This window comes from Acomys minous (assembly GCF_964271855.1).
Source record: "Acomys minous genome assembly, chromosome: 5".
Taxonomy (NCBI): domain Eukaryota; kingdom Metazoa; phylum Chordata; class Mammalia; order Rodentia; family Muridae; genus Acomys; species Acomys minous.
The window spans coordinates 94249695-94271559 of record NC_140494.1 but is presented as its reverse complement, the minus strand read 5'-3'; the positions used below and the strand labels follow the sequence as shown (position 1 = coordinate 94271559).

Genomic DNA, 21865 nt, shown 5'->3' with positions numbered 1-21865 from the left:
CCTGCTGCAGATACTCAGGATTGCGGGTGTGGTGTCAGGCTCTGGCCCAGGTCCAGCCCCTCTGGGAAAGTAACTTAGTGGTAAGATGCCCTTCCTGTGCTGTTGAGGATGTTTAAGGCCTCTGGGCGGGACTCACCAGAGCAAAGATGACCCACCCATTCTTCTAGTAATACTAGAGATGTGGTGAGAAAGAGGGATGGTGTGCCAGGAAGCCAGCCTCATACATGGGAAGTGTGTGTGGAGGGAATTAGGAAAAGCCAGGTAGGACTTCGCTTATGGAACTAGGAAGAAGAATCCAGGGATAGGAAAAGCACTGAAGCAAGATGCACGCAGCCGCGGACAGGTAGCCCGGGCTTCAGGGCCCGCCTCTATGTTTTGGCTAAATTATCTAAATCCGTCTGAGTAGCAGCTTCCTCTTGTCTGAGCCAGAAGCCAGAACACCTACTTTTTGACAGCTTTAGTGAGTGTGCTGCTGCAAGAAAAGGACCCAGGACACTGTCTGTGACTCCAAAGTGCCCAACAGTGTTAGTGGCCACGATACACTGAAGTCTTGTTTATTACCTGCTAATCCCCGGTGGATTCCCAGGTAATCCACCCAGCCTGAAGCAAAAAGACATGAAAGTGAAAGTGCGTAAATAAATAAATAAATAAATAAGTAAATAAATGACAAGACCTTGCTCGACAGGCTAAGAAACCAGCCGATTCCACAGGCAGAGGCTGCCCCTCAGGATTGCCACGACACTGCACATAATCAGAGCCGTGAGTCAAGGCTGATGAGGTGACCATCATTGTCCAGTCCTGCAGGGACTGGGGACAGGAGAGACAGAAAGATAAGAAGTTACCCGAAATAGCCCAGATAAGAAATCAAAGTTCTGGGCTAGGGTGACAGCTATGATTACAGAAATCCAGGAGAGATGCATAAAGGGCATATCAAAGCGTCAGTTACAAGAGAAGAGGCTCAAGAAACGCCAAAGCAAAGCGGAAGAGAGGAGCGAACCTAAGGCTACTGAGGCTGGACATTTGAAAGGTGGATGCAGTTAGCAGCCACAGGCTGGTGGGGGAGCAACAGGGTCCTCTGTGACCAAGTGGTACAACCTCTGGATTAAAATGTCTACTGGGTTTTGGAAGCCAAAGCCCATAGGATTTGGGGTTGGGACTGAGGCTTAGGCAGCATCTCCAGGAGGCTTAGCTGTGTGAGTCATGGAGGAAACTAGTCCTGAGGAAGGGGAGAAGGAGGAGGGAGAGGGCTGGGGTGGGGTGGGGTGGGGTGGGGTGGGGTGGGGTGGGGTGGGGTGGGGTGGGGTGGGGGGGGGAACACTGCTGGAGAGAGTTCCTCCTTGCAGCTGTCTCAGCCCTGCCACACTTCCATCCCACTAACTAAAACCAGGAAGTGGGACCTTGGCCACCCTTCTAGGGTCTAGGGTTAGGAAAGCTAAGAGGATCTGACCCTTAATCTCCTCTGCGGCGCTTCTCTCCACAGAGAGAATGATGGTTATGCCGCGACCCTTGTAAATCCAGTCTCAGAGTACAGTTTATCAAACACTTTCATCCACTTGCTCCCTACCTATCTCCTAGGAGGCCAATATTCTAATGCTGTTACTACATACAAAAGAAGCCAAGAGAGGCCAACCTGGCACCAGCCCGGGCTTTCTGGTTCCTTGGGCATCGTCCTGCCCATCCCTCCCTCTCTCTCTCTGTGCGTCATGGTCTGCACCATGATCTAATTCTGCCAGCACCCTCCTTTGATGAGGCCAGTTCAGAAATGTCTCCCAAATTCCCTGGAGCACAAGTCGCTTCTCCTTTCTATTGAAAATCCAGATCTCAGTGTTGGAGAGTCCATGCATGGTCTTGTTGCTGCCTGCATCAAGTTGTCACTGCCTGCCAAGCCCTTAGCATCTCTCCCAACTGGAGGAGAGGCACCTGTGTTCCCCTCGTCCTCTTCCCTTCTCTCTATTCTCCTGACAGGCAACAGTGAGGGTCATCTACCCTTCCTCAAGAGTAACCTTCTTACTCAAAACCGTTTAGCATCTTACGACAGAACTTGAAAGCCTCAGTGGAGTCCCATCACCAGCCCATTCTCCCTGGCTTCTTTCCTCCCTTCCTCTACACCATCACCCAAGACTCCTGCTGCTCCCGGATACCCTAGCACACCACTTCCCAGCTTATCTTCTTCAAGTCTCTTCTTTCTAGAACATTCTTACTGCATCAATTTGTCTGTCTCTCTGGGGTCTTTGCCCATATATCACCTCTTCAAAGTCCTTTATTAATAGTCACCCAATCTAAAACAATGCCCCATCACTCTCTTTCCCTGGTAGATTATTCAAGTTTTTGTCTCCTCCCTCACTAGAACGTGGCGGGGCTTTTGCTCACTGAGCAGGGCTCATGGAGTCATTAAGGAAAAAGCTACATGCAGCACAGTAAAGCAGGCCAAGGTCCAGTTGCTTCTTCAAGGTCATGTCCTGTATGTATGAGTTGAGTCTTCCTTACCTGAAACCTATGAAATGTGATTCGGGTTTTAGGTTCTTTTCAGATTTTAGAATGTTTCTTTACACATAGTGTAACAACTAAGCATAATATTCATTGGTTTGTACGCATGTGAGCACACTGCCCAACAGTAAAGCTATAGTTTACCGCATTTGCATTTGCATTCTCCCATGAAGTCAGGCATGGGATTTTTCACCTGTGGCTTTGTGTTGGTACCCGGACATTTCAGAGTTTAGAGCACTTGAGAAACAACTGCCCAGCTGAACGATTCCCCACTGTTAAAATGTCCAGGCCAGGCCAGGGCCTGAGCTCCATTGAGGTTGCCCTGTGGATTTGAAGCATGGGTTGGCTCTAGCAAGCCTGTATCTCTGAGCTCACTGCCCCCTTCCCTGACTCCTGGGGAATTCTGGGCCATACAGAATACTGTTACAAAGCTAAGAAAATCCTGTGAGGAAACAGACTTTCTGACTCCTTTTCCTGGCCATATCTAGCTTTGGTCACATAAACACTAGCTGGAGGAAGCCTGTGTAAATCTCTCTAAGCTGGCTGAACACTTACCTGGTTTTGCATGCGCATCATACCATCAGCTGGTTCATTAGATCTGGCTAAGGAAGTGATAGTTTAGGTTCAGAGCAGCTGAAATAACCTCACTTATGTGCAGAAGTAAAGCTCTAATGGACTTTAGAGCCAACCACGGGACCTCCTCCATCAGTAAAGGAATGTGGAAGGGTGCCCTCTTCCACAAGGGTCCACTGCCACTGGGTCTTTGTGATTGTAGCAGCATGTTGTAGCTGTGTGTCAGCATCTCACGGCATCCTCCGCACCCCTCAGCTCTTTCATCCATCCTTCTGCAGCATCTGTAGTCTTGGGGGAGGGGGGCGTGTGATATAGATGTCCTACTTGGGGCTGCTTATTCTCAGCACTTTGGTGAGGTATGAGTCTCTGCGCTAACCATCATTCTCTATTGAAAAGCCACCTTGTTCTAGACGGAAAGCGACAACAGCCTATTGATATGAACATAATTATTTAGGAGATTTAACAACGTGTGTCCATAAGGGGAAACAGCAGCCCTTATGTTTTCACTGGGCCCGGGACCCTACCAGCCACAGGCTTTCGAGCAGGCTTGTCATACCAGTCGTGTATCACCTTTCATGCGCTAGGCTTCCAGTCACAGAGCGGCTGGCTACCCACCACATAGTCATGCAATTACTGTGCCAGCAGGTATACAGTGCCTGGCCAGTCAGTGTTGTACCGCAAGATGACCTGCACAGAGAGAGACACCATTGATACATTTTTTTTCTCCCCCAAGAGCCTGCATAGAACCTTCTGGCACCACAAATGCCTGCCAACAGGGAAAAGAATAGCCAACCCTCCTTCTCCATGTCCTGTGACCAGAATGTGTGGCATCTTCAGCGACAGGGCCATGCCTTCTATTTCTGGTGGCTATCAAGGCTTTCATATGATTTGCTAATTTTCAGAAAGTCCACTTCTCATAACACGAAATGTAGGGGAGGACCAATGAGCTGCTTTGGCATGCGTGAAGACTGAGTTCTACCCCCCAGAACATTCTACACGGTAGAACGAGAAAACCCAACCCCTTCGAGTTGTCCTCTGATTTCCATACCCATGCCCTGACATGTATGCACTCACACGTGTAATGTGTACGCATGTACAGACACACAAAATTGGTTTTCAAATGTAGAGGAGGATGTATAAGTGCTCCTAACTTTCAAACCAGGAAACAAAGCGGGGAAGACAACTTGGGAGTTCTTGGCTTATGTGCCAGGCCTGTGTCACCCAGCACTCTGCTGCAGCAGCCGCTGGCTAGCCCCATGTTGCTGAGCACTTGAAATGTGGCTTGTCTATGGAGCAGACGTGCCATAATGTAATAAACACATGGAACTTAATGGTCTTAGTATGATAAAATGTAAAACATCCTGGTGACCGTTGATTCTGCCGGGGACAAAAGATGGTCTTGTGACTATTTTACTATACTAATGCATTGACTCTATATTCAAATTCATTTACATCCTTAGATTCGTTCATTTATTTATGCTTTGTGCATGAGTGTTTTACGTGTGTGTGTGTGTGTGTGTGTGTGTGTCTGTGTGTGTGTGTATCCCATGCATGCCTGGTACCTGTGGAGGTCAGATCCCCTGTAACTGAAATTATGGGTTGTTGTGAGACACCATGCGGTCCCCTACAAGATTCACAAGCGCTCTTAACCACTGAGCCATCTCTCCAGCCTCTTGATTTTTTTTTTAATTTTATTTTATTTTAAGAATGCACCTACAATTATGGTGGAAATGATCCTCGTGGCTCAGACATGTGACTCACAGTGTACTTGGATTGGACTGTGCTGCGGCAGAATGTTTCGGACTGCCAGGGATTCACAGGGCATCCCTCTTTGAGAAGCCTGGGTTCCTGGGTCTCTTCTTTGTGCTTATTGGACGCTCCATAGATGTTTGTGCCTTTGGCAGGAAGGAGGTACTTTGTGTCTCTGGAGCTGCAATCCCCTCTTGCCTTTTATCCTAGCAGCAATCTGGACCAAGGTCAAAGGGTCATGCAGAAGTGCTGAGGGCTGAGGCATGAGAGATCCTCTGGGTTGCCTGAGCTGTGGGAGGTTGACTCTCTCCCTTCCCATCTTCCTGTTGTGGTTGAATCTGGTTCTCTTGAGTTGCCCTCCAAGCAGCACAGCCTGTTAAGTTCTGTGCTGAATAGAAACTTCAGAAACTTGATCCAAGTTGTGGTCTGCAAATAACGCTCAGCTGCATCCTGTCTCGACCATGGTAATTGGGGAAAACGGTGCGTGAAGGAAACACTATCCGTTTGTGAGGGGTTAAAAAAAAAAAAAAGAACTAGTTTCAGGTACCTGGCATTCAGGATCTGAACTCAGCATCACTTGCCCTGAGATGAGCTGGTCAGGGCAGCGTCTTAAGGAGGCATCCAACACCCAGAGAACTCTGCAGGAAAATGATCCTCCTTCATGCTGTCCCCGTGAGCTTTCCTAGCACCTTCCTGCATTTCTACACTCTAAACCTCGCACGAGAAGCAGAGCACACACCGCCTGTGTTGAAAGCCAAGGTGGTGAGGGGTTTGCGTGTGGTTTTTATTTTGTTTCATTTCTTGAAATTACACTTTCTTATCAGAAGCAGCCCCCGCCCCCGCCCTCCTAGCACCACCACCCCCCCCCCCGCCCCCCGCCCTTCTCTCTCTCTACACACGGGTCTCTCAGAAACCCGGAAGGCAGCCCAGTTTCCTCAGGTATAAAATGCGCATGCTCCATGGAAGACACACGGATAGAAATTAATGAGACCATGAGCCTGTGCAGCCTTTGGGGGGGCTTGTGTATTGGCTGATCTGTGATGATGCGCTATGTGTCCAGGCACTCTGAGTGAAACAGGTTACCTGTGAGAGAAAGACGTCTGAGATCCGTTCACCCCTCTTAGTGTTTCACACCTCGTTTTATATATTGCTTAGGAGTCTGAGGGCATCTTTATGAACCACTGGCAGCCTTTTGGTGGCGCACGCCTTTAATCCCAGCACTCGGGAGGCAGAGGCAGGAGGATCGCTGTGAGTTCGAGGCCAGCCTGGTCTACAAAGTGAGTCCAGGATGGCCAAGGCTACACAGAGAAACCTTGTCTCGAAAAACCAAAAAATAAATAAATAAATAAATAAATAAAATAAAATAAAATAAAACCAGTGTTTAAAACACACAGAAAAAAGAAGTTTATGTCTAGGAGAGGTATGTCTATTGCTACGGCCTGCTGTCTGTGGTCTTCCCCAGGCCTGAGGTAGAGATACTCTGAATTATCTGAAGCCATCACTTCCTCCTTGTCTATTGTGACAGCCTCAAGCCCTCTTGTCACCTGCCCCAGTACAGTCAGCTGCCTGTGGGCCCCAACCCCTTGCTTGTTTTAAGTACAGGTCTCAATACAAATTAGCAGCAGCCGTATTGGCAAAATGAATGGCCAAACCTCTTCTCCCCCGCCAGGGCTCCCGCCTCCTCTCTCTTGTTTTCCTCAAGCCCTCTTCACAGGCGCCAGCTGCCTCATTAAAGAGCAGCCTTTATGCTGGCCTTCACCTGGACAGGCAGTGGTCACCAAGCCCATGGCTGCGCCGTCTGGCTGAGGCAAAGGAGATGAAGGTGAATCTGGCAGGCAAAGCCAGTGAGGTACGGCTTCCTCCTTTCTCATCCTGAACCAGAGCAGGAGGGCCATCTCTGCAAGGAAAAAGGTCTTGGGTGGGTGTCACGACTTTATTCTAAGGAAGTCCCTTTGCAGACCTTGATGGCAACTGTCTGGGCCTCAAGAAAGGGGCACAGCTCCAAACCATGACGGGCCACTACTTTGTACATTTTTGAAGATCTAATCTCTGTCCAAAAAGAGGCCAATTTTAAATGCAGAGACTCCAAGGCTGAGTTCCTATGAAAAAGAACATTAAAAATAAAATAAAATAAAAACCACCCTCCTCAATATTCGTAAATGAGAGACCTTGAAATGGGAGCCTCCTCTTCTGCTCCACTGAACTTGGCTTTCTGGTTCTAGGCACCCTGCGCAGGAAGTGTGTGTGTGTGTGTGTGTGTGTGTGTGTGTGTGTGTGTGTGTGTGTTTTGAGACAAGGGGGCCTCCCCACCCCCACCAGCCAATGAAAATTCCACTCTCTTGGTTTCAGGCCAACTTAATTCTCCAAGCTTCTCTGGCATTTGGATAGTTTCTCATCTGACAAGAATCTGGGGAAGACAACCAGACTGTGTGTGTGTGTGTGTGTGTGTGTGTGTGTGTTGCAGGGGGAGGGAATGTGCACATGCTAGCATATAGGTGCATATCCATGATGAAGGGTGTGCATTTTTCTAACTGTGTGTGTGTGGTAGACTATGGATATGTGCATGCTTGTCTGCATATATTATATACATGTAGATGGTAGAGTGCATATATATGTTTTATGTGATACAGTATATATGACTGTATGGATGTGTGTACACACTTGCATTGTGTGTGCAGATATACAATGGAGCATGGGTATGTATATATGTGTGGGTGTATGTGTGTGTGCACACACAAATGTGTAAATATGCACCTATGCGGCAGAGTACATGGATACACATATACATGTTAGCATAGTGCACGTGATATGTCTAGTGAAGTATGTAGAGCCATAGTGAATTGTTATTGTGTGTGTGTGTGCGTGTGTAGTAAAGTCAGAGTCTGAATGTTTTCTTTACGTGTGTGTGCTGTGTGTGTGAGTGTGTATGTGTATGCACACACAGTTTTCCTGAGGGACAGCAGTGTGCTCCGGCCAGCTCAGCTTAGACACAGGCACTAGGGTCTGACTGGAGCTGCTTTATCTTAAGCCAAGTCCTTCAACAGCAGAAGCCAAAGGGCTGAGCGCTGGTGACAAGCCCCGATCTGCTACTGCCTCCCCTCCAACTGCCATGGGGACATTAAACCTTCAACAATCTGGGACTATGACGGCTGGTTCTTGGTTCTCTGCCTGGAAAAACAGTAGGCAAATAGTAAAACCTTAAATTCTAACATGTGTAAGTTAAACATCTTATTTTCATTTTCAGCCCATGTTCTCCTCCGTAAGACATCAGGAAAAAATTACCGTCTGCCTTCTGGTATCTCAGCGGAGCATTTATCTCCCAGCCATGATAAGTGATCTGCAATATTTTTTTCCTTTCAGATTAAGAAACAAATTCATTTAATTTTCTTTATTGAATGTGCTCAGGCCTCCCCGTGCTGCCTGACTCCCGGGAGCCATGGACTCCTCTCCCTCCTCCCGGGCTGGTGATTGCTGCCCTGGCTCTGGAGATGGGTGACTCCCTTAGCAGGCAAAGCCTGTTCCTTAAGGGCTCTCAATCTGTTTCTACTCACAGCAGACCGAGCAGAGTGACTGAGGGCGGCGGCCAGGCCTGGGAACCTAGGGAAAGGTTAGCATGCAGCGCTGGTAGTCTGTAATCCAAACCCTCTCATCTCCTTGGTCTGAAGGCCTCCTGGTTTGGCACTCTCAAGGGAACTGGCCATTTCCTAGGCTGCAAGGATGATGCTTGCTGTCTGGTACCATAGCACAGGCCCTACTGCTGTACCTTCTAGGACTCTGCTATGGCTCTGCTCCTTGGACAGACTGAGAGCTGAGCAAATTGGGATGGCATCTCCCCTGACATGCTGAGAGCTCCATGAGGCTAGCTGAAGGTCACTGGGGATCTGCGGTGTATCCTGCATGTACTCAGCTGACCATGAGGGGCAGGGTATGTCAGCCTAGTTCTCCGGGGCCCATTGCTCAGTGCCAGATGCTGCAAATAGCAAATGCTAACTGGCCTGTGTTGTTTGAGGCCAAGATTGGTGATGTGCTTTTTTCCTTGTGCACTTCCATGCTGCTTCTTCTCTGTGAACTTATTGCTCAGGGCTGTAAATTGCTGCCAGAGTCATTGCAGATTAGGATGTATTCAAGGGTCCTCCTCCTCCTCCTCCTCCTCCTCCTCCTCTTCCTCCTCGCAGCACCCAGCTCTTCTGTATGTGGACTTTAATTGAGAAGCTTAACACTGGGGCCCCGGGGCCTGCATCCTCCTTTACTAGCTATGTGATTCTGCCAGTCTCCACACCTTTCTATCTTGGTAACCATAAAGGCGATGTAGTAACCCCTGTTTCAGAGATCTGGAAGGGTTATTGGGAAATTCAGATAAAGCAAACAGCATGTGGAAATGCATTAAGATGCTATGTGTGCAATAGAAATAGCTGGACCAGCGAGTGATGGCACCGTCAAAAGAAATGGCAGACACAGGGCACAGGCCACCCAGACCATCTCGTGCTGTGCTCAGTCCTGTAACCAAGGCAGACACAAAGTACTATAGGACCTGCCTAAGAAAAGGAGTAGTGAAGGTGGGCAAGTGTTGGTCACCGGCAAGCAGACTGAAACTGGATACTACAGACAGACTGGGAGGGCTAGAGGCCACTGAAAACACTCACCGGAGAGACACAGGGTGTTTGTGCCAGAATCAGGCAGGGCTCTGTATGGAGAATGGCAGCAATATTTCTTTGCCATTGTCACTAGTATCCCACGGGTGTCTGAGTGACTGGCCAAGCCTGCTGAGACTGGAGAGAGATGTCCGCATCGCAGCTGACTTCTTCTGATCTATCTCTCCTCGCACTCCAGGGAGTCTCCGGTGGACTGCAGTGTCAGCAAATGCAGCAAGCTGGTGGGTGGAGGGGAAACCAACCCCATGAATTACAACAGCTACATGGATGAGAAGAATGGTCCCCCTCCTCCCAACATGACCACCAACGAGCGGAGAGTCATCGTGCCCGCAGGTACCTTGGGAAGCGGCTGCCAGTGGCCCACGTTGCCATTGTTCGGGTGTGGCGGGGGGGGGGGGGGGCTATTGCGGAAGGGTGGACCTGTCTCTTGGAACCTGAAGACCCTACCCAGCACCCTAGTCTTTGGGAGATGAGAGAAATGCAAGCTGTGGAAAGTGGCACAAACGTCCCTGACTCCCTAGCAGGATCTCGCATTCTACTGGAACCCTAGCACGCAGACTCTCAGACTCCAGAAGCCTCGCTCTCAAACACAGCACAAGGCAGAGGCCCCATGAGTAGCCCTGTACCCCCAAAATGCAACCAAGGCAGAAAGCAGAGGCGAGGCTGCCGCACCCCCCACCATTCCTTCCTGTAAGGAGTGCAGCTCCGTGTGTCCACCCTTCCCTCAGGCATGTACTTCCTGGCCTCTGCTAGGTTCCACCTTCCCAAAATTACAGCCAGCTCTTTCAGTTTTAAAATAGAAATAACTATATTTGACAAACGGAACGCCTCCACGTGTATGCCACAAGTTATGTCACTGTGTAGAAATAGCCTCTTTTTTTCCCCCTAGGTATCAGTGCTGTTGGTTACGGGAGGGGAGGGGGGAGGGTGAAGAAAACCAACAACTATTGTTAAGTCCTCCCACTTATTGGCTGTATGCTGCCTGGGCCAACCCCAGTATACTCAGCTGCTGGACACAAGGGTGGGGGTAAGGGAGTGAGATTGAAAAAGTGCCGCTTTAGAGTGGGTGCCAGGTGGAAGGGGCAGAATGTCCAGAGCTTGAACAAAGTGATTACAGGGCAGGGGATAAAAACTAATCCTACCAAAATAACTTCACCAGAGCATCTGGATCCTTCCACTTGTAAACGTATGAATGTGGCCATGTCTTAGGACAATTAGATGCCTCCGAGGGAGTTTAAAGGAATTTGTCTGTTGGTCTGGGGATGATTGTGTGATGGACACATCCTTCCCCTGTCCTCAGTGTTTGTTTCCATGTGTCTGTTCTCCCCTACAGTGACAACCACATTTCTGAGCTCTGGGCTAATTTCCACATGGGAGGGAGAGGGTGTAGAAGGTAGCAGGGACACAGGCAGAAGAGGAAGGAAGGGCCAGCTCATGGGTATTGCTCCGCACCTAGTAGGACTGAACACTGCATGGGCTCCATCTTCTTCAAGCAGAGGGCCTGACTGTGAGGAGAGCTTCACCTGTTTTGTTTGTCTGTTTGCTTGTTTGGGTTGTTTGAGACAGGTGTTCCCTCGGTAGCAATGCTGTTCTAGAACTCACTGTGTAAGCCCGGCAGGACTTTACGGCAATCCCCCTGTCCCTGGCTCCTGAGCTCTGGGACTAACTATAGGTGTGTGCCACCTACTCCAGGCCAGAAAAGCTTCAGTTAGCCTGCGTTCACAGGTGCCAGTAATAGTATCAATAGCTTTCTCTACTGCCTTGTCACTTCATCTACCATATTTTTTGGACCATAGGATGCACTTTTCCCCTCAAAAGTGGGGGGATGGGGTAGAAATTAGGGCGTGCCTTATGGTCCAATTTTTACTGCTTTTCTTGTTTTACTGCTCTAAAAACTGGGTACATCTTATGGTCAGGTACGTCTTACAGTCTGAAAAATATAGTAATTGACTTGTCACCACCCCCCAGGAGATCAGTCTTATAGTCTAAAACATACGGTAATTGACTTGTGACTGCCCTCAGGAGATCAGCCATGATGGTGAGACCAGGTGGATTTCCTCCCTACTTCCAGGCTGTAGAATCCTATTGAAATGGGCATGGTGGGAAACTCCCTCCACACCACAAGGCCAGGCTAGGTCTTTGCTACCACAATTGCCTGGGCCAGCCTCACGCTTACTAGCACAGGGAGGAAATCTTGACGGGATAAACTACTAGGGGATTGGAGATTACCTCAGAACCAGGCTATTGTCACCATCTTGTCTTGGTTGGTATAAGGAAGAGCATATGGAAAGAAGGACAAGAGGGCCCGACTGCTTGGTTGACTCTGCGCCCTTTAAATGTCATTGAAATGCTTTCAAGGGGATGCACAAAAGGTCAGTCATCAGTGAACTGACTTAACCATAGGGGTCAAAACAAAAATGGCATGAATTCCTATCGAGCTGATTCAAAGCCTTTGGCGTGGTGAATTCACGAGCTGCCGGTCTGCTTGGCTATTCTCTCACTGGCTAGATCTGTAAGCATTACCCTTTGACAGTTTGGCTTCCTTCAGGTCAGCCTCCTGGATGCCAGGGAAAGTCACGTTTGGGCAAGTCCACAAATCAAGGCAATAAAACATTAGTGAAACAGCCGACTGAATTTATGATGGGATTTTAAGACAAGTATAAATGAGGGCTTCTAGTTAATCACCATCTCCACATCGAAATGGGAACAAGGGCTAAATTGTCCGGGAAATACATTTGGAAGAGTTTTAGTGTGATAGAGAGAAGGAGATTTACAATTCATTGTACTGGAGAGGGAGGGAATTAGCGTTGTGATGGAGCCCAAAGCAAAGAGAGGAAATAATAAAATAAATAAAATATAGAGCATAAAATTGGACGTACAGTCTTGGTACAGGGAACCGGGAAGTGCTATGGATGAAATAGCACGCTACATAATCCAATTCCCTCCGGGACACCTTTGTTTAGAATTCAGAGCTTTCCCTTTACCCACAGCCCTTGCTTGATGATTTCTGAAAAGTAAATGAATGAAAAACAAAGCCAGAAGTTTATCTGAAGGATGTAAATGCACAGGTGCACAGGGGGCTGCGGGGAGGGGGGAGTCTGGATTCTGGAAAGAGACAGGATCCTGATGAGACAAGACTGAGGGGATCTCAGAGGACCTGCTTCTTTTGAAGGCTTCTGATGCAACCCCTGCAGTAGTTACTGAAGCAGAACTTCCGCGGTTCCCTATCCATCTGTAAAATGGGTATAATAAAACCCATTTTGTAGATTCCCTTGATAGAAAAAAAAATGGGACAGATAGAGAGCTAGCCTGTGGTAGGATCTCACAGTTGGGCTATCACTAGGTAGGCGCATCTTGGATTCTTGGTATAGCATGCAGGAGCCGTGACATGTGGCCTCCAAGCTTTTCTCCGTGTTCCCTCTCAACCTCCCAAGAGTGTCTTTTCTAAGCCTAGAGACCACAGCACCTGGCCCCCTGCCTACCGCCATTGCTGACCACTTAGGACTAACTCCCCTTATGCCTAGAGCTTTTGCAGACTCTAGAATGACAGGGATATGAGTTGGTTTAAAAGGAGCACAAGATTTCCTGCTAAAGAAGCATGCTAAATGAAACAGCCCAAGCAGAAAAGCAGAAGTGGGAGCGACCAGCTGCCCTGTAATAAAGTACCCACTGTCTCCAGGAAATTCACCCAGACCCTTCTACCGAAGGTTCCTTGAACTACCAGCACAAACCCATTGCTTACTTGTTGCTTTGATGCCTTCATTTTCATGTCAATAGATCTCTGTGTGAGAGAGGGGGGCGGCGGCTGGGGGTGCTCGGTAGCTCTGTAGCACAGGATGGCCTCAAATTCACAATCCTCCTGCCTCAGCTTCCTGAGTGCTGAGCTTACTGGAGTGTACCACCATGATTGTGGGAGTCTGTCACTTACAACATCTCCCACCTCAGACTGCCTGCGAAGGTCCTTTGGGAAACAATGAGAAACAGAGGAAAGGAAAGAGTGGGAGCCGAACCCTCAGTCCTGTGCTGTTCTCGCTCATGCACAGTTAGAGGTTTCTGGCTCTAGTGCCATTTCTCCTTTGTAAGTATTTAAATATCCCAGAAATGTTTAGGGGTGTTCTGGTAGAAATCTTAACATGCTGTCCCCCAAAAGGAGGAAGCCCAAACTGGGTTTATGATAATCACTAACACCACTGGGTTTTCCAGCTGCCCAGATAGAATTAGAGGAAAAGCATGCGTGTGTATATTTTTCTTCTGTAGCAATACAAGGGAGCACTGTGCCCTCTTGCACTTATTAAGAGTCTTAAGATGCAAACGGCTCCCTTTCCTGAGACATTGTTTTCATTTTGATGCCACTATTTCTTAGGCAGAGGTTTCAGTTGCCCTCCAAAAACTTTAAATAGCACCCTGTCAGGGTGTGTGTCGAGGCAGCTAAGAACCGTTCCCAGTGCTAAGTGGTTTGGGCAGTGCCAGATGCCATGGAACCAGATGGGGTGTTCTGAGGGGGACCATCTGGAAGAGGAGAGAGAGAGAGAGGGTAGGGAGAGAGGGGGGAAGAGAAAGAGAAGGTGGAGAGAGAGAGAGAGAGAGAGAGAGAGAGAGAGAGAGAGAGAGAGAGGAGAGAGAGAGAAGCTGCGGGTGTAAGAGGGAAAGGCATGAGGTGGGCAGATAAAGACACCGTGAATGAGGAGCGAGAAAATGACAAAGAGGTGAGAAGAAAAAGGAAGAGAAAAAAAAAGAAAGAAAGAAAAAGAGAAGGGAGAGAGCGAAAGAGGGAGAGAAAATAGAGGAGAGAGGAAAAAGGAAAGAGGGGTCCATGAAGCGAGAGAGGACACAGGAGGGGGGCAAACAGGAAGAGAGGGCGAAGCGGGGGTGAAGGGCAGCCGAGGCTGCTGGAGGCAGGCTCTCCTGCTGACCATTTTCATCTCTCCTCTGCAGACCCCACACTGTGGACACAGGAGCACGTTCGGCAGTGGCTGGAGTGGGCGATAAAGGAATACGGCTTGATGGAGATTGACACCTCCTTCTTCCAAAACATGGATGGCAAGGAACTGTGTAAGATGAGCAAGGAGGACTTTCTCCGAGCCACCTCGCTCTACAACACCGAAGTGCTATTGTCACACCTCAGTTACCTCAGGGAAAGTAAGTGTACCTGTGCGCTTCCAGGACTTGAGGGAGGCCCTGCCAGGTCCCCAAGAGCCAGCCCAGGGGGAAAAGGTGGATACCCTAATACCAGCAACAGGAGCATATGCCAAGGGGACAGTTTCCTTCAGATTGGAACCTTGTCAAGGTCACATGGGTTCCTACAAAGCCTGCAAGGGAAAGCCCCAATCCAGGAGTGTCAAAGGAAGCAAATCAAAAATAGAAACAGCACAAGAGGCTGGGACATGGGGTGGGCGTGGGGGGGGTGACACCAGAGACAGCAAGGCAGGCTATGGGAAGATCTCTCCCACTACCCAAAGTTGCACAGCGATTGACACTCTGGTTGGCCGTTTCCTTAGGAGACATTTGGAGTTCTTCCAGGAAATTCTGAACATAGATATGGGATAGAAGGTATGGGAGCCGGCATATTCTCCCTCCCACCCTGGAGTCATTCTGATGCCTCAACCCTGCCCTACAGGGCTGCTTCCCCCACGGCCACGAAACAAGAGTAGCAATGGCACGGGTTTGTTAGGAGACACTGAAAGCTTTCCCAGAACAGCCTGGGTAGTAGACAGAATTTTGGGGAAGGAAAGCTTAATAAAGAAAGAGTTACCCAATAGGAGGCCCCAAGCACCCGCCAGTGACTTTCGACAGATTTGAAATGGAATTTCTTTGGACCTGCTAGTGATACAGCCTGAACTCTCCATCACAAATGCACGCCAAGCGCTATCCCCATGCCATCCCCCAGTGCTGAAAGTGTGCTCAGTGTTCTGCAAGGATGAGCGTAAGCCACAGGAAGACAGTTGTGGGCTCATCCTGCATGAGGGCATTCCTCTAGCCAGCCGCTGAAAGAGAGGCTGGGTAAAACAGGCTGCACTGTCCTCTGTGACCAGCCTAGTTTGCCAGAGGTGTTGCAAGAGTTACGTGTGAGAAGATCTGATGGTTTTTGCTGAGACCTCAGACAGCACTGTGGGGCTGCTGCTTTCGTGGGCTCCTAGGCTCTGGGCTGGGTCACCCTGTACTGTACTGTGCACTTAGCTGCTTTCAGTGCAGTCCGTGGTCTCAGTGTGAGTTCTGTGGAGAGCAGGAACAACACACACTGGCTGGGAAATTAAAGATAAAAATTTCTAAAACTGCATTTGGGAGTTTCTGCGGTGCCGCTAGGCTATCTAGCCACCTCTCCACAGCAGCTGGTGCTGCTGGGAGAGCGTCCGCTAGCCCCACTGCAATGGCCTCTTGTCTGAGTTGCTGCTACATGAGGTCAGTCCAAGAAATAACACTCTAAGAAGGGGCCGTTCTCTACCTAGTCTTCTCTGCCTTTGGGATGATTAGCAGTTAATAAAGATCGGTATTTCTCTGCCTTCCAATGGTTGACGAAAGAGGAAAAAACAAAAACAAAAACAAAAACAAAACAAAAGGATCTTTGAGCCGAGTTCTGCCACGATCCACACAGGGCAGGAGAGGTGGCCGACATAGAGCGCAGGTGTGGGAGCAGAGGCCAGCTGCTCAGAGCACCGTCAAGCCTGACTACAAGGCTCCTCCAGCAACCACCTGTGCAGGAGGTCAAGCGATCCCTAAGGAAGAAGAAATGGCAGCTGCCTCAGTGAGCTCTACACCAAGGACCCAGTGATGCTGACTTTCACGGTGGAGGCCGTGCAAGGGATGTGTTCAAGAACACTTGAACTTCCTAAGAGGAAAGTCTGCTCAACCACATGACCTTCAGGCCTGGATTCCTGATCCACCCTTAAACAGCCCAAGTTCCCATTCATCCTCTTCCTCTCCAAAGAATCCAAGCCACGGATCCTAACATGAGATAGATATCTGCTGCTCACTGGTCCAGGGATATGGTGAGTCAGGCAGTGCTCCCCATCAAACCCTTGGAAGCCTCCTATTGGACGGCGGCAGATAACAAAGGGTGGAGGTGAAGCAGGGAACAGAGTTTGGTGTTTGGAGGCTAGCAGGGAAAACTGTGGCTTCTCTCCTCCTAAGAATACATGTAAACGTTATGGAAGACACCATACAACATACCAAGCTTCCAGACAGAGGGTTTCTATAAGAGAATTTCCAGAGTTGAGAAGAGGTAACACGTGTGTGTATGTGTGTGTGTGTGTGTGTGTGTGTGTGTGTGTGTGTGTGTGTGTGTAAAGTCTTTGAAAGTGCAAGATTAAATTTCCTGGACCTAGAGGATGGTGAGAACAGGAATAGGTCTACCCAAGGAAAGCTTTTTCTGGTACTATAAAGGTTATTGTGGTAAAACACGAGATGCGCTTATGACACAAAGCTGAAAGGAAGACTGTGGGTCAGAGCAAAAGTTACAATAGGTGTGTTAAATTTAAATTCTGATGAAATGTAACAGAGGATATAATAACCTTTGGAGGCATCAAGATTTATAATGATCTACCTGGAAATTTTTCTGATCTGTTTTTCCTTCTCGTTTTTAATATGGTTTCTCTTTTGGGAGCCCCAGCTTCTAGAACCCACCGGTTATTGGTTCTACTCAGCTGCGTAGAAGCTATTGGAGGCCATTTATCAGACACTGTCAGCTCCAGGGTGGTTGAGAACTTTTTCCTGTGGACCAACCTGCCTTCAACCCCTTTCTGGTTTTTTCAGACTGACTTGCAAAGGCTGTTTCATGTTTAAGAGAGAGAGGCCAGAGCTTGGCTGCAAGGTTGAGGTGAGGAGAACACATGCAGACTCTCAGCACCATCTTATTGGTCTTTTATTAGTGAGCAGCTGGGGCCAAGTATTTGCCCTCTGTCAAGGGGTGGAGGGAAAAGAGTGAGACCCTCAACACAGATTGGGGGACACAGAGTAAAAGGTCACTTCAGGAAAACTGGGGGGCTGGAGCCAGAGCACGGATTGTTGGAAGTCAAGACTGCACCAGCAAGATGGCTCAGTGGGTGAAAATACTTTCTGCCAAGCATGACAATCACAGTTCAGTTCTTGGGACCTACATAATGGAAGGACAGAATAAACTCCCATGAGTTGGCCTCTGACTTCCACATATACATTAAAGCAGACAGGTACACACACACACACACACACACACACACACACAGAGAGAGAGAGAGAGAGAGAGAGAGAGAGAGAGAGAGAGAGAGAGAGAGAGAGAGATCTTTTCTTTTAAATTTATTTATTTATTTATTTCCTGTACATTCCTGATCATAGCATGTCCCCCCTCTCCTCCTGGTCCCACCCTCCCTCCCTCTTCCCCCCTCCCCTATTCCTCAGAAAAGGGGACCTGCCCCATCAACCCACCCCAGCACATCAAGTCGCATCATGAATGAGCACATCCTCTTCTCCTGTGGCCTGGCAAGGCAGTCCTACCAGCAAGCAACAGACTCCATGTCAGATACAGTCCCTGCTCCCCTTACTAGGGGACCCACATGAAGCCTGAACTGCCCATCAGCTTCATCTGTGTAGGGGGGCCTAGGTCCACTCCATGTATGGTCGTTGGTTGGTTCTGCAGTCTCTGCAAGCCCCTCTGAGCCCTGGCTAGTTGGCTCTGTTGGTCTTCTTGTGGAGTTCCTATTCCCTCCGAGTCTTTCTACCCTTCCCCCCATTTTTCCACAAGACTCCCTCTGCTTCACCCAATGTTTGGCTGTGAGTCTCAGCATCTGTTTCAATCCATTGCTGGATGGAGCCTCTTAGAGGAAAGTTATGCTAGGCTCCTGTCTGCAAGCATAGCAGAGTATTGTTAATAATGTCCGGGGTTGGCTCTCTCCCATGGGGTGGGTCTCAGGTTGGGGCCAGGGATTGGTTGAACATTCCCTCAATCTCTGCTCTATCTTTATCCCTGTACATCTTGTAGGCAGGGTAAATTTTGGGTTGAAGTTTTTGTGGATGGGTTGGTGGTCTCCTCCCTCCACTAGGAGTCTTGTCTAGTTAGAGGGTGTCTTCTTCAGGCTCCGTGACCCTTGCTACTAGGAGTCTCAGCTAGAGTCACAGGAGACAACTTCCTGAACAGAACACCAACAGCTCAGGCTCTAAGATCAACAATTAATGTAAGATATTTTTTTAAAGGTCAAAATTGATAGCACTTCTCTAATCTCTTATTTCTGAACTTTTTAAAAAGGAAGATTCCATGTAGGGTAAGAGATGTGCTGGCATCAAATTTACTTTGACAAGAAACTGTAGTTTCTGTGAAGAAGGCTATACTTTAAGCTTTCAAATGCTTAATTATAAATTAAGGAGACATTTTTCATGATAAGGAAGAAATGACAATGTCCTAAGTGCCCCTACCCATGCTGGACTGATGAGCCCTGCCTACAGGTACTGGCTCTTCACATCTGGGTGGTTCAGCTGGACCAGATGGGATACCTGTGGGGGTATCAGGTGAAAGATGAAGAGACCGGGTGCCCACAAGTTACTGAAGCCAAGCTGAAATGTCTGAGGGAACTAGACTCAGGGAGATACCAGCCCAAGTGTCATTCACTTCATATAAACAGGACACCCCCTTGTGGACACAGTGGAAGCAACTGTGATTTCATGACCAAAACAACTGAGGCTGGCCAGCTCCCAGAGTCCGTTGAAAGGAAGGCACCTTGCAAAGCACCTGTCCTCAACTCTGATACTTGGACCACTGAAGCTTTCAGCCTGAGCTAAGGTCACTGCTGCAGAAGACCTGCCAACTCTGGAACAAGATGCGTAACTATGCCTGAATTAAGATGCCGACACAGGCGAACCACACCTCCTTTGCCTCCCTTCTCATCTCCTCCAGATTCCACCTTGAAGGCCAAACCAACATCCCCACAGAGCTTTCCGCTTGTACCCTACCAACAGCAGATCCATGCTTTCTAAAACTCCTCTGCAGTATCCTGGAATGAAGCCAAGTAAACCAAACCCATCTAGCCTCTCACTCACCCTGACCTCTTCTCTTCCCCAAACTCTGGGTATGATTGGCAGCGCCACCGCCGGAATCTTCCAGACACGCCCACTGGACAGAGGCACTGTTTACAGCTGAGAATTTGGCAAGTGAGGTCACTCCCTTCCCAGGCCAAGATCAATGACTCCGACCTTGGGAGGCAGGACTGTCTGTCCCCAACTGACAGTTCAGCCACAGGGCCACTGGGGGGAGTTTCGGGATGTCTGGAAGCTCAACAGCTCAGGCCTGAACAGCCAGAAGCAGAAGAAAAGGGGTTTTGTTGCCATTCCTCTTGATTTTCAAAGGAATAGGGTGGAATGCCCATATGGGTCTGACCTGGGAAACATACATAAGAAACCACAGTCTCAGACCGTGGCAGCCCCAGAGGATGAAATACATCAAGTGACAGGGACACCACGAAGAAGGTATCAATCTTGATTCCCATTTTTAATTTAAACTTAATGGAAAACACATTTTTTGCACTCTTGTGGTATTCCCACCTGCAACCTCAGATGGTCGGGCAAAGGTGATGGCCCAGTCATTAAGCTGAGGAAGTGTTAAACCTTCAAGCTGGGTCTGGCCAGGGAAAGGAGGGCAGAATTCCAGTAAGATAAAGTGCCAGTGGCCTCTACTCAGTAGTCAGCTGGCCTGTTGTTCAGTACACAGAGCCCAATCCCCACCCCCCCCCCCCAGGGTGCATTCAGGGCTGCTGCTGGCTGTAGCACAGAGAAAAGGGAGCAAGCCATGGGGAGGTGGGTAGAAGCTTCTGGCCTTCATGGTGATGTGAAGTGAGACAGAAACAAAGGTTCTGGCACCGGGTCCATTGTCCCCACTGCTCCAGGTGTCCCATCTGAACAGCAAACTAGAGAGACTTGCAGAGCAGAAGGAAGCTCAAAGCCATGCACCTGCAGGATCCCGCCCCATCCTCCCCCTCCTTCCTCCTTTCACATCCAGAAGCCAAGCCTAGCATGAACTCACAATGGAAAATGACCTTGTTGGGCCGGGGATGCAGCTCAGTTGGGTAGAGGGCTTGCCTAGGATGCAGGTCACTCTCGGTTTGATGCTCTGCACCCTACAGACTAGATGTGCTGGTGCGTGCCTGTAAGCACATAGAAGCAGGAGGCTCAGGAAGCTAAGATTATTCTGGGCTATGTAATGACTGTTAAGCCAGCCTGGGATACATAAGAATCTTGTCCTCAAGTTCTTCCCTCAGAAGACCACTTTGCTCCCGGCAGCTGTAGTCTCATGCTCTTAAGAGCAAAATGTGCCTTAAGTCAGCAGGCACAGAGATACGCCCATGAATGTATCCTGTCACACAGGCACCAATAACTGAGTGGGCAACAGCTTAAATGGAGGTATAACATGCAGGGCGTTAGGAAAATCACAATGTACACTAGCCCCCAGGCCCCTGCCTTCCAACTGCATTTGTTTTCCTCCTTTCCTTCCTCCCTCCCTTCCTTCTGTCTTTACTACTTCCCTTTCTTTTATTTACTTACTTATATCTCTCTGGGACAGCCTCGTTATGAACCTCAGGCTACTGGAACTTTCAGTGAGTCTCTTGTATTGATTGGTCTCTGGAGTGTTGGAATAAACCTACACATGTCCTTGCCCATTGCCTGTACTGATTTAACCCAAAGTCGGCTTCGGCTTCAGAACTCAAGACAGGTCTTACAGAGCAGCCAGACAGTTGATCCTGTCTCCTGCCCTGCTGGCTGTGTGACTGTAAGCCTACGGCTTGACTTCTCTGAGTGTTGAGCTCAGCTGTGGAAGGGGGAAGAGCAGCGGGTGGCTTTGCACAGCTCCTACAAGGCTAAGAGAGAGGGGAGGGCAATGTCTGGAGCATGGGGAGACAGCTTAGTCAGGAAAGTGCTGGTCCATGCTAGTCTGAAGATCTGAATTCAGTCCCCAGAGCCCATGTAGTAAAAGCCAGCCATGGCAGCATACACTTGTCCCAGTTGCTGTGCCAGCTCTGGGGAAGTGGATCCAGTGGATCCCTGGGCCTTGTGCCTTTATCAGCTGGCTTATGTTCTAATGAGAAGTTCTGAACCAAAACTCAAGATGGACAGATCCTGAGAAATGCACCTGTACCTGTGTGTGTAGGGATTCACCAACATGAGAGTATACACACACACACACACACACACACACACACACACACACACACACACACACACAGTGTCTGGCAGCTCTAATGTGGTTCAGGAGCCCTGTCTTATCTAGTCATTGACTGTGGCTGTTGTTATCAGGAACTCCATAGGACTCAGCAGTACTAGGACTAGCTTAAGTCAGATCCTCCTTAGGAAGAAGAAATCCAAAGCCACCAAGTGGGAGAGCAGACTCCAGGAATCTTTCCTGGAACAGGAAAAATACCTTTAAAAAAATAAAAATTTAAAAAAGTATA

At 48.9% G+C, this 21865-nt stretch overlaps 1 protein-coding gene across 1 annotated transcript in view; it reads left to right on the top strand.

Annotated features, from left to right (window-relative positions):
- Nucleotides 1-21865, top strand: part of FLI1 (Fli-1 proto-oncogene, ETS transcription factor) — a 119096-nt gene that overhangs the window by 65613 nt on the left and 31618 nt on the right. The window contains exons 3-4 of the mRNA XM_084781561.1: nucleotides 9640-9794; nucleotides 14397-14600. Coding sequence (XP_084637687.1) covers nucleotides 9640-9794; nucleotides 14397-14600 — 359 coding nt within the window. The remainder of the gene's footprint in view (nucleotides 1-9639; nucleotides 9795-14396; nucleotides 14601-21865) is intronic.